The sequence below is a fragment of the Phalangium opilio genome, unplaced genomic scaffold, assembly GCF_054372755.1.
Source record: "Phalangium opilio isolate 3A_F unplaced genomic scaffold, DU_Popi_V2 ptg000013l_1, whole genome shotgun sequence".
Taxonomy (NCBI): Eukaryota; Metazoa; Arthropoda; class Arachnida; order Opiliones; family Phalangiidae; genus Phalangium; species Phalangium opilio.
The window spans coordinates 14,240,196-14,252,777 of NW_028324148.1; the positions used below are offsets into that span (position 1 = coordinate 14,240,196).

Sequence of the window (12,582 nt, forward strand, 5' to 3'; positions counted from 1 at the left end):
ATGTAGGGATACGAGTAGATTAGTTTATCAGCTCGGAAAACGTATCTTTCTAAACTCATTTCGTAATCTGTCTCGTATCATCTACGGATCTAAACTAAACGTTTGCTTTTTTTCGTTGACGGAAATAGAAACAGTTCCGTCTACGGAATTTTGTTTACTAATTTTTGTCTTTAGTAATAAAACCAGACATTGAAAATTGGGAAGACCTCGTAATTAGTGTAAATTATCTTGAAAAATCATTGAAAATTTGGGAAGAGCGTAATTATTTTTAAAAAAATTAGGGAATAGCATAACTATTTAGAAAAATTTGGGAAGATCGTAATTATTTTGAAAAATCGGGCAAAATTATAAATATTTTGATGATTTCCCTTTGCTTTAACGTACTTAACCTAATTTAACCAGGCAATTAACACCTCAATTAATTGACTACCTGCATATTAAAGTACGCAATCCTGGGGTGGGTTTAATAATTATAAAAAATTAATTACTTACCACTTTAAGAAGTAATTATTAATTTGGAAATTAAAATCCATAATATTCTTTCCAATAATGTCACCATTTTTGATTTTAACAAGAACTTATATAAACCACTTTACATTAAAAAGGAAATTTATCTAAATTTTAAAATTCGGCTTTTGAATTTTTAACGCCAAGTAGAACCAGTTTAAGACGTTTAAAACCAGTCGCTAATCATGACCCATATTAGGCAAAAAAGAATTTTAATTATACAATTAGTAATTGAATTTGATACGAATGAGCGCTACGAGACGTAAAGTATTTTATTAAATACACGATTCGGGTGATTGGCCATAGACTTCTTAATTGGTTTTAATATGACATTTAATAATTGAAGAATTTGAAGGTAAAATGGAATTTATTGAAAATGTTTCTTTATTGAAGTTTTTTAACTAATTCCTAAATCGAGGATTTTTTTTAAATAATAAGGTTAACAATTTTAATTCCTTTTTAAACATATTTAGTGGAAAACTAGTTTTTAGCCCCATCGTATGACGTATCTACACTGAGGCTAGTAGTTTAACCTGTCGTGGTAGTAGTAGTAGTAGTCGTAGTTGTCGTAGTGTAAAAGTGTTCGTTCATCATTTTTTAATCGTGGGAGAAAATTTACTCTCTCATATAGTACACATTACAGCTTCTGAAGAAATTTTGACCCCTGTATTTCTGCATTTACGAATTTGAAAACGCGTACGCTGTCGAAGACAGTATCGAGATGAAAATATAACCAGTTCTTCGGTAGCATTAGTGTAGCAACCGACTCTGACGTGCACTATGAGATCTCCAATAATAATTATAATAGTTAAGGATATTATAGGCTATTCGTTATAGTTTTAATATATAAAACACTGAGTGAACGGTGAACTATAGAATATTGGCATCTTTAGCCAAATCATGGAACATTGATTTTTCATTTTTCATGAGAGATTGCGGTGAGTCGAATTCCGCAATTCGACCCTGATCTAGAACCATCACCCTATGAAGGGTTAAAAGACAACCAATTAGACGCATTAAGCCAGTTTAATAACTGGATATACTAACTTATCGTAGTCCAAGATGGTGTTTATTCTGTGCGCGATGGTTATGATGGTAGAGTTGGCGAATTCTTTCTTGATGGTCTCTTGAATGAGATCGTCGGTGTCCATGTCGACCGAGGCCGTCGCTTCGTCCAATATAAGGATCTTGGTGTTCCTCAACAAGGCTCGAGCCAAACAGACCAACTGACGCTGACCGACGCTTAGATTCTGCCCTCCTTCGGCCACGGGGTGATCCAGCCCCTGCTCGAGTGATGCCACGAAGGGCTTCAAGTGCGAGTGTTCTAGGGCGGCCCACAATCGCTGGTCGTCTTGTTGCCCAAAAGGATCCAGGTTGAGTCTGAGCGTGCCCGAGAAGAGAACGGGCTCTTGGGGGATGATGGTCAGCCGCGATCTCAAATCGGACAAGCCCAATCCCTCCGCTTCCACACCGTCTATGACGATCTGACCACGTCCCTCGATGAGACGGAAGAGGGCCAGGGTCAGCGACGACTTTCCACCGCCTGTCCGTCCCACGACGCCTATCTTCTCTCCGGCCTCGATCCTGACATCGATGTCCTTCAAGACCAAGTCCAATCCTTCTCGGTATCTGGAGCTGTAGTCGCGGAATGTGATTTGTCCTCTTTGAGGCCAATCAGATGGAGGTTGTGATTCTGGTTTCTCCCACTCGGCCTCAGATTTCAAACGACAGTATTCATCAACTCTTTCTATGGAGACGATGTTTGATTCCAAACCCGTTGAGGCAGCGATAAACACTTTCAGAAATTGCAGGAGCTGTGATTTCAAAATATTAAATTTTTAGTTTGTAGAAAATAAATTAATTGTTCCACGTGGAAGAAAAACCTGCGCAAATTCTATTCAAAATTCAGGGGAATTCCCATTAGCAAATTAAATTAAAGAATTTAGTACGATTTATCACAGATAGACTTGATAAGGGCTTTCATGTAAGGATAATGGCATATCAACAAAAGTACATAGAGGATGTGTCTGCTAAATTAAAGGATCTCAATCAACCGTTCAAACCCCTACATGCAATTCCATTTCGAAATATTCTTCGTTTATTCAATAACCATGGGTACTTTTTGTATCGCGTTTCAAAGTTAAACGGAAAAACAGCAAAGATTTTAGCTTGTGAAAAAGATTTTGATTTATTCTTGTCTAACTTACCCGATCTGCATTAGATAAGATCAGTCCTACAAAATCAGCTGACAGAGTCCCTTTACTCAAAGTTATGAAAATTGCGGTGCAAAACATCAAGTAATTGCCCAAGATATTGTAGCGTACTGCCAGCCATCTGGAATGAAAGTGTATTTTATTGAATTGGAAATGCCGGCTTTGCATTGCATTCACAGCGCTTTACAATGTAGTGTAGGTGCTGGAAAAGATGTCGCTTTAAAACGAAAAAAAGATACCTTTGCGCCATGTTCATCATGTAGTTAGCGGCGGTGCATTCATCAATCAGTTTGAGGAAGTGTCGTTCGAAGATCTCTTCGGCCTTACACGCCCTGATGACAGTGCTGCCAGCCACTGATCCTCCCACGTGCGAAAACAAGAAGGAATTTCTCAAGCTTGTTATCCTCTTGAATTGACGATTGCTCGACATCAAGAAACGCTGGTAAAAATATGGGAAAGCTTCATTTTAAACTCTATAGTGCGAAGTAATTCCCTTCTACAAAATTTTTGCAATAAAATATGTTAGTGCCAAAACACTTATAGCGGTTCAATATTTCAAAGAATTGTAGTTGTTTTAATGTCGCGGAGAAAAATCTGGGTAGAGAAGTCTTAGTACAGTCGTGGGCCCAAGGCCCGTCGCTTGTAGGGCCTTTCTACGCTTAATATAACTTAATGTAAAAAATCATAAAATTTCTGTTAATATTAGGTCTTTTCGATAGTAATCTTGACTATGTTTAATGTTCATTGGTATCATTTCTATTTATTCGAAGAGGTCTAAGCTCTGAAATGTAGCCAACTGCCAAGTTATTGAAGATGAAAAGCCGCAATACGAATTCCGTGTTTAACCACGACAATTGACAATTGGTACTAAGTAATTACTTATGACAGGAGACTGAAATCGAGTTCGTACCTGAAGTAAAACGTATCCAATGACAACAACAATGCAGGGAATTATGAATAATGGTAAATATATTGCAATTCCAAATGTGAAAACAACTAAAAATAGCAATCCGCTATTGGTTGATCTTAACATTGCGGGTAATTGCTGGTCGAGGGCGTCGATATCTTGGGAGAAACGATTGAGTATCCTTCCAACGGGGGTTGTGTCGAAGAAAGACATGGGAGAGCGAGATACGCTGTCGAGCATTTTCTCGTGTAGACAGTTTGCCGCTCGTAGACAGCGAAAGTAGTTGATGATTACCATCAGAAATACTGTAACGGATTGGTTTAGACCCAGTACGACTAAGACTGCTATACGGGTTGCCTTTAAGTCTGGATTCGCTTTAAAATCTTCCTTGGAGTCCGCGCACCACAAAGACAACCAATACACTGACGCGAAATTAAGGACCACTGAACTGAAGGCTATCACTTCCGAGATCGCAAACCATGTTATACCATATGCTTTAAAATATTGTTTGTATTGTGATACGGATATCTGCAAATGCCAAATATCATTTTAGATCCCCTGAATCCAACTCATGTAGAGTACATACATTTCCTTTCTTCAGCGTCTCTTTTGTCATGAGTTTTGCCTCATCTTCACGCGAGGCCTTTCCTTGGAATGCAGGATGAAATATCTCAATTTTGACATTTAACGTACTGCAAAAATTTAGTTTTCTGTTACGTGCATGGCCGTAGAGATTGTAGATATAGCTCAAAATTCACTCACGACTGTTCTTCTTGGTTTTCGTTGCTCATGTGTTGCGCGAAATAATCTCTGTCCATTCCCTTACGACTCATGATTTCGTCATAGGTTCCTCTCTCGATGATTCGTCCGTTGTTCATGAAGAAGATTTCGTCCACTTCTCGTATGAAGCTCAAGTTGTGCGTCACCAGAACTCTCGTCTGCAACAAATGGAAGGTAAAAAGTATTTGTTGTAAGGGTTTACAGCATCAGTTTCACGGTTTTAAAAAAATCTACACGGCTTAATTGAATTCTTTTCGAGCCGTCACACTCAACCACTATCGTGACTTAAACTACACGTCGACCACTAATTAATAGACGCTATGCGCTTGCGTAGAAAATTTTAAGTGTGGCAGTTATTTACTTTCTTTCGAAGTAATCCCTTTGGTCCGATGACTTCGTTGAAGAGATGTTTGGCCACGTGCGAATCAACCGCGCCCAACGGGTCATCAAAGAGATAGACATCGTCATTTCGATAAATTGCTCTGGCCACGTTGACCCTTTGCTTCTGACCACCACTCAAGTTGATACCCTATCACGTAAAATTAGTAAAGAAACACACTACTAACGAAACTTTGAATAAAATGTCGCTAAATGGCAGTGCAATAAATCATTAGGGAGTGCGAAACGAGACGTATTGTGAAGTCAACGAAAATGAAAATAATTCATACTCTTTCTCCGATCTCAGTTTCGTCGTGAGCGGGTAGCTGGTCGAGATCTGGTTGGAGGGCGCATGCGCGTATGACGCTGTCATATCTTTTCTGATCCATGTCGTCGACGAAGAGTATGTTCTCCTTGAGCGAGGTGTTTTGTATCCAGGGTTGTTGAGTGACGTATCCAACTCTTCCGTCCACTCTCACCTCCCCCTCTGTCTTCCGCATTTCGGAAACCAGAGAGGTCAAGAGGGAGGACTTTCCACAACCCACCGGACCCACCACGGCCACCAAGGAACCACGGGACACTTTCAAATTGATGTCCTGAAGAGACGCCGCTGCCGGATCTTCAAGGTTCCAATGAAATGTTCCGTTCTTAATCTCAATTGCTGAAATTTTCATAGAAATGAGTTGATGTTAATAAATGGTCAAAATTGACCATTGTGAGAGGCTAGTTCAAAAATATCTAGAAACAATCTAAAAGCGACTTCATCCCTTTAATTCATATTGATTACCAATAAGATTTTTTAATGGAGATAGTTTTGTCCTTGTGGGACTTCCTCGTGAAGTTGATTATTGCGCTAACCCTGAGGCTATCAAACCCAGAATTCATTTTGACCCGTGGTATAGGCCAAAGGTAATTTGTGATAAATTAAGTTCTGAAGAAGTTCTTCAATTGTCTCTTTCTCCGCGCTCAAGTTCGCGTTTCTACCAATTGATTTTGACATTAAATTCATACCATATTTGGCGTTGCTAGCCATTTGCTCCACGTAGGGCTTGGTTTCGACACGACTCAATAAGTTTGCTATTCTTCTTACCGATACGTGTGTCTGTAACGAATTACTTCGTTAATTTTGCCTCATTTTGAAATGTTTTTAACTAAAGGGAAGGTCAACGTGATAATCCTGTACGATGACAATCATTATCATAAGTTCATAAGATATGTTTCATAAGTTTGTCATTGGTTTTGTCATGAAGCGACGTAGGTCATAGATTCTTGTAAAGTAACGCCTGGGCAAAGGCTTAGTAATGCAGACTAAATAGGATTTAGATGGAAGTTCTGCAAAATTAACCGAGTGTGGTCAGTTCTCGCTTGTCGTTCTCGAACTAGGCCTGGCTCTCAGTAAGTCTCTTGCTAAAACAGCCTGTGTTTGGGTTAGAGGTCGTCTTGCCTTGTCTACAACTTTCAAATCTTTGATTATTGGAAAACCTTCAATTAATTTAGTAGAAAAAGCTAATGGTAGATTTATCTTTTGACCCTCCCTGACACTTTTCTCACCAAAACAAGGGTATTTACTAACTCCGGAAACGTATTCATTGACGTCCCTAATAATCGTACCAACTGAAAGGAGACGAAAGCTTTTCTCGAGGTGAGAACGTTATTCTCATCGACTAATACGTACATGGCGAAACACGGTGAAGTAATCTGTGAAGATTTAGAAAAATAATATTTGTAGGAACTTAAAATCACTATTGAGGTGCTCTAAAAGGTCATGTGATACTATTGATAAAGCGTAATCCTACCGCTTGGCGAACAAGCTAATAGTGAGCTGAAATCCCTACACCTCTCTATGATCGCTAATAGATCTACTTTCTCTAAAATATTTACCAAAACCGGTATGATAGCAGCTATGAAATTGTTTGTGCCTTGTAAGAGGTTTTGCTTCTTCATGAGTGCAATTTCTTTCTTCCTGATTTCGAGAACGATTCTCTGGAATGACTTCTCCCAGGCGTACAACTTCAAGACGCGGACTCCGTTCAAGATTTCGCTCATCATTTTTAATCTCTTATCCTTCAGCTTCATCAGCTCAATCTTGTAAACGAGATAATTAAAGAAATAATTTTTATCGATGCGTTCTACTAGAGACTGTTGTTGAAGTGTTTCAGTGGGATAACATTTACCTGCAATTCTTTGTATTTCTTTGTGCTGAGATAGTTCAGTGGAAGAAGAACGGCAATAGGTACGATGCCAGCAAAGGCTGAATAGCCCAGTTCTTGATACATGAAGGCGAAACACAGTACTGTTTGTACCGGAACCGACCACAAGAGGCCCAATTGCGGCGACAGAATTTGGAATCTGTTCGTGTCGACGTACATAGTGTTCAGTATTTGGCCCATTGTCACGTCACGTCGGTCGCTGCTCGTCAAGCGAAATGTCTGTTTCGACGAATCTCATTAATGAATTCTACTATCGCGTTAGTGCTGACTTACTTTTTTGTACAGAACGTGCATGGTGGCGGATTTGAGTCTCAGTCCTAGTTTGGTGTGAAAAATGGCGCTGCCTTCTTGTAAGTAAGATTGCGCGAAACCGGCCACACCGTAAAGACTAGCGTAAAAAATTCCCTTCCATAATGGATCTTGACTCGACGAGTAATCAATGATGGAACTGAAAACGTATGTTCCAAAGTTTACTTAATTCATTGCCAACCACTTGCAATCTCAACCTCAGTTAGAATCAGTTTTAAAGAACATCCCGAGGTATGAAAACATTCGGCATAACACACGGCTGACCCATAGAAACAGATTGCTCGTGTTCTCTCTAAGCTTCATTATGAGTAAAGAACTAATTGGCAGCAACAAAGGAACATAATTTCACATTTTAAGTGAAAACCATGTACAATCTCTATCTTGATTTACCGACGTTTATTATATGGTTGAAATATTGAAATTGTTTACCCTGTCAAAATGGCAGGACCGATAGACACTATGTCCGATAGAACTTGTAAAAACAGTCCAAGAATCAAGAAAGGCCCCACTGTCCTCAACAAGGGCCAAGTTATTGACTCGCTTCCGTTTCGTTCTCCCGAAAATCTTTTTATTTCCATTTTAAGGCCGTCATTCTTGGTCTTAGCTTCTTCGTGTTTCCAGTATTTTTCGAAAAGGCGTGAGACGGTCAGTGCTCGATCCGAGTCATTCAAGTCGTACACGTCCGATGGCTCCAGGTTTTTCTTCCAACCTTTCCACAGGGCGCTGCAATTCGTTTAAAATTTGAAAAGATAAACATTTTTAGTTAGAAATAAAATACAATGAGCAGCGCTGTAATAATTTCTTCAAGTAAGGCCAATAAACAGCAAGGCAAAAACTGAACTGATTTACCTGGTAAGCCACGAATGAACCACGCGTGAACAAAACGATGCTTCATCTTCCCTTGATTTCTTAAAGTTTTAAAATAATCATATACATTTTGTTAAGGGATATATAGGGTGTTTCTGATAAGTTTGCAGTTCTTTGTGTTAGACTGAGTGAAAAGTGCCACCCGAGGGGCTAGCCACTTGTGAAATCAAGTGTACACTCGACATGAAATCATTTTGAAATCAAAATAAAATCTTGAAATCATTTTGAAATCAAAGTGAATTCTTGAAATCATTTTGAAATCAAAGTGAATTCTTGAAATCATTTTGAAATCAAAGTGAATTCTTGAATTCGTAGTGAAATCATATTGAAATCGTAGTATAATCATATTGAAATCGTAGTGAAATCATAATGAAATCGTAGTGAAATCATAATGAAATCGTAGTGAAATCAAAATGAAATCGTAGTGAAATCATAATGAATTCTAGAAATCGTCTTGAAATCATTTCGAAATCAAAACGCAGTCTTGAAATCATTTCGAAATCAAAACGCAATCTTGAAATCATTTCGAAATTAATATGAAGTCTGGAAATTATTTTGAATTCAAATTGAATACTTGAAATCATAGTGAATTCATAGTGAAATCATTGTAAATTCTTAGTGAAATCATTGTGAATTCTTGAAATCTTGGTCTATATTGGTTAAATCATTGTGAATTAGTATTAATCCTATAGGTAAATTCGAATACTACCCCAACGTCCATGTTTCTCTTTACACAATAATATTCAAATTGGTCTATTCCGAAGTATATTTAAGATGTTTGCATGACTCAGGCCGTGGGAAAATTCCGCGCTCGGTTCCGCGCCTAGTGCGGCCTAGTGGTGATTTTCCGAGGGGTCGGTCATTCATGAAATCCCGTACGCTACCCGTGAAATCCAATTTAAGAAATCCGAAATCAATGCTGATTTCGAAATCAAATAAAAAATCCGAAATCAGCAACGAAATCACAAAATCGGTAAAGAAATCATAAAATCAGTAAAAAAAATCACAAAATCAACAAAGAAATCACGAAATCAACATAAAAATCACAAAATCAGAAGCAAAATCAGTAAAGAAATCGTGAAATCCATTACAAAATTCACGAAATCCAAAATCAAAAGAAATCACAAAATCCGACGAAATTACGGGGAAAAATCTCAAAAATTTAGCAGAGCGTGGTTTCGATCCACGGACCTCTGGGCTATGGGCCCAGCACGCTTCCACTGCTCCACTCTGCTTACATGATCATTGTATGAATAAACTAACATATATCAAAATAGCAAGTGATTTCCTTGTAATTCTTGTGATTTCCTTGTAATTCTTGTGATTTCCTTGTAATTCTTGTGATTTCCTTGTAATTCTTGTGATTTTTTTGTAATTCTTGTGATTTCCTTGTAATTCTTGTGATTTCCTTGTAATTCTTGTGATTTCCTTGTAATTCTTGTGATTTCCTTGTAATTCTTGTGATTTCCTTGTAATTCTTGTGATTTCCTTGTAATTCTTGTGATTTCCTTGTAATTCTTGTGATTTCATAAAAATTTAGATTGAATTCATATGAAATCCTTGGAAATCAGACTGAATTCATATGAAATCCTTGGAAATCAGATTGAATTCATATTAACTCATATGAAATCAGTTTGAATTCATATGAAATTATGTGAATTCTTTGGAAATCACATGAATTCTTTGGAAATCACATGAATTCTTTGGAAATCACATGAATTCTTTGGAAATCACATGAATTCTTTGGAAATCAAATTGAATTAATTTGAAATCAAATTGAATTCAGTGGAAATGAAATTGAATTCATTGGAAATCAGATTGAAATCATTTGAAATCGCTTGAAATCTTTGAACTCGCTTGAAATCATTTGAAATCGCTTGAAGTCATTTGAAATCGCTTGAAGTCATTTGAAATCGCTTGAAGTCATTTGAAATCACTTGAAATCTGAAATCACTTGTACACTTTTTCGCCCAGTGGCAAGCCCCTCGGTGCCACCAGAAAGTGGGGTTTAAAACATTTAATTTCGGAGGCCCCCAAACATTGATTGTCCCCTAAAAGAAGGAAATTGGCACACATGTGGAGTAAGAAATATCAGCCTGCCCATCTTGTTTAGACAATTTCAATAGCTTCCAATGTAAGAATGTTTGTTGAGCCTTTATCTAGCAGAAATGTACTTTTAAAGGTAGAAGTGTGCCTTAAACTGCAATGTAAAAGTAGTTCAAAGTGTAATAGCACAAGAGTTTCCAGTTAATGTTTTTTTTTTTTGGCTTATCAACATCCTTAGGTTGGAGGCTATTGAAATCGTCTAAACAAGATGGGCAGGCTTGTATGTCTTACTCCCCATATGTTTCAATTTCCTTGTTTTAGGGTACAATCAATGTTTGGGGTCTCGTACCTCCGAATTTAAATGTTTTCGATCCCAAGTTCTTTGAAACTTTTCACTCAGTCTGACCCGAATTTAAATGTTTTCGATCCCAAGTTCTTTGAAACTTTTCACTCAGTCTGACCCAAAGAACGCATTTATGACAAACTTCTCACAAACACCATGCACCGCCTATTTTCCTTCATTACGAGTTGGAAACCGATTAAGGATCTCTACTTAACCAGTTTCTTAACATACTCGTTTATCGCGTACCCGTAGCAGACAACAAACGAACAAATTTGAAGGCCAGATTACGTTTGTAAAAATGTGGATCATTACCATTTTGACTTCCACTGTGTACGTATGTTTTCCGTATTCCGGAGAGGTGTCACTCATTGCGTGTAATACGAGGGCAACTACTACTAATGGGTAAATTACCGACTCAATTACCATCCCAAAATAATCAACTTTGTCGTTCTGAAATATTTCACGTTTTAATTTTAACGTAATAAAATTGTAAAAAAGAAAGAAAACCTTGGCTCACTTGTAAATAGTATTTCATGACGGTGGATCTCAGTGTGATAGTTTGCGTTAGTGTTAAAAGGAACCAAAAGATTGTCAGGATTCCCGACAACACAATGTCACCCCCACTGCCGTAAATCACCAGGAATAACGCCAATATCTGCAAGACGCGAGTTTAATTTATTTCCTAAAATCGTCAGATACAGCTTACGTAAGTTCCAAATTCAAGAACGACCGCCAAATTATCCACGACTTGAAAATCGCCAGAGTATATTTGTTTACCAAATTTTAAGACGCTAATTGTGGCCAGTAACAAAACCACGAGCTGAAAAGGCAAAACAGAACTATAGTACCTGCGCTTTAGGAAATTTTCGGGAATAATCTGCGCCAAGAATGTGCTCATACTGTTGTTGCGGTACAACGATGATCCTTGGTCAACTAGTACTCACACTTTTCATAAAGCAAAGATGAGAGCGTTGGACGCTTCGCCCATCGGACTTGGCGATCAACGCGACTTCCATTGGAAGAAACAACCAGAGTATGGCGCATGGCACCCAGACCAGGATGGTCTTTTGAAAACACGGAGTCAAGTCCGGATCGTCCGTGTACCATGTCAAATTGGCGTCCTGTTGAAAATAATTACATACTTTGTAATTAAAGGCAAAAACCATCTATTAATATATTCACTGTCCTGGTAAAGCAATAAATCTCGTAACATACCCAAAATGGAGATCCGCAAAAGTCATCCAAAAGGGAGAAGCCCATTTTAAGATGATTGACTCTAAAATCTTTGCTAAAATAAAATTGTTTGAGCAATTTATTTAACAGGCCCGTCGCTTTGATGTTATCTGGCGAAAAACTAGTCCATTCAACGTTTTCCAATCAAGAGCGTAAAAAACTGTACATTCAGACCTAGATTGATCCTCACTCGCTTGACACAAATGGTTTTCATGACGAATTCGTCTAGCCTACATTCGAGCTGAATAGCAAAATGCCAGAATTCAGGCGATGAACTGTACATTTTGTCGTTAATATTAGCGTGAAGACTGAAGATAATATAATAATCTTTGGATAGCTGATTACAGACTATTTATTTATTTAACAAATTTCCTGCAAAGATAATCGAATCCCTATATGAATAGAAGAATTCATTTCAATTTTGCCTAAGATACGATAGGTCTTAATCTCAAATTACAAAGAAAACCAAATCCAAGACGAAAGAAGTCAAAGCTTTAGGACTAACAGTTGGACTTATTTTTTGCCATGGTTATCGTTTGGGAAACCCCATATCTACCTTAATCCATCGGGGCCCTTCTCACTTGCCTACTGTGGATAATGGGTAATTCCCACAAAGTAGCCTTGAGGCCCCAAAATTTAGTGATTCATTTTAAAAATCATTCCATCAAGATTAGGCCTATTTCATTTCAGCAGTGAGTTTTTATAATTTTTCGTTTTCAAGACAGTTGATGTTTTCAACTTTTTGGAATAAACTGTGAATGTTGATAGTGGAAAGAAGTACAATCCTCT

General features: G+C 37.8%; 1 protein-coding gene across 1 annotated transcript; it reads right to left on the reverse strand.

Annotated features, from left to right (window-relative positions):
- Positions 1-1,027: 1,027 nt before the first annotated feature.
- Positions 1,028-12,152, reverse strand: LOC149709391 (ATP-binding cassette sub-family C member 1-like). Its single transcript, XM_089864021.1, has 21 exons — positions 11,776-12,152; positions 11,505-11,681; positions 11,267-11,380; positions 11,078-11,215; positions 10,873-11,010; positions 8,154-8,212; positions 7,734-8,027; positions 7,269-7,443; positions 6,960-7,214; positions 6,667-6,870; positions 6,337-6,483; positions 5,660-5,887; positions 5,076-5,474; positions 4,769-4,936; positions 4,390-4,565; positions 4,214-4,319; positions 3,600-4,155; positions 2,960-3,179; positions 2,715-2,841; positions 1,555-2,321; positions 1,028-1,489 (listed from the first exon to the last, which is right to left on the reverse strand). The coding sequence occupies exons 1-21, from the start codon at positions 11,818-11,820 to the stop codon at positions 1,378-1,380; spliced, it is 4,605 nt and encodes a 1,534-aa protein (XP_089720147.1). The 5' UTR covers positions 11,821-12,152; the 3' UTR covers positions 1,028-1,377.
- Between the last annotated feature and the right edge of the window lie 430 nt (positions 12,153-12,582).

Excerpts from the sequence above, each read along its gene's own strand:
- LOC149709391 (XM_089864021.1), bottom strand. The coding sequence starts at position 11,820 with ATGGGCTTCTCCCTTTTGGATGACTTTTGCGGATCTCCATTTTGG. Across the intron at positions 11,216-11,266 it reads TTCTTGAATTTGGAACTTAC|ATATTGGCGTTATTCCTGGT; the intron begins GTAAGCTGTATC and ends CGCGTCTTGCAG. Across the intron at positions 5,888-6,336 it reads TAGTAAATACCCTTGTTTTG|ACACACGTATCGGTAAGAAG; the intron begins GTGAGAAAAGTG and ends AATTCGTTACAG.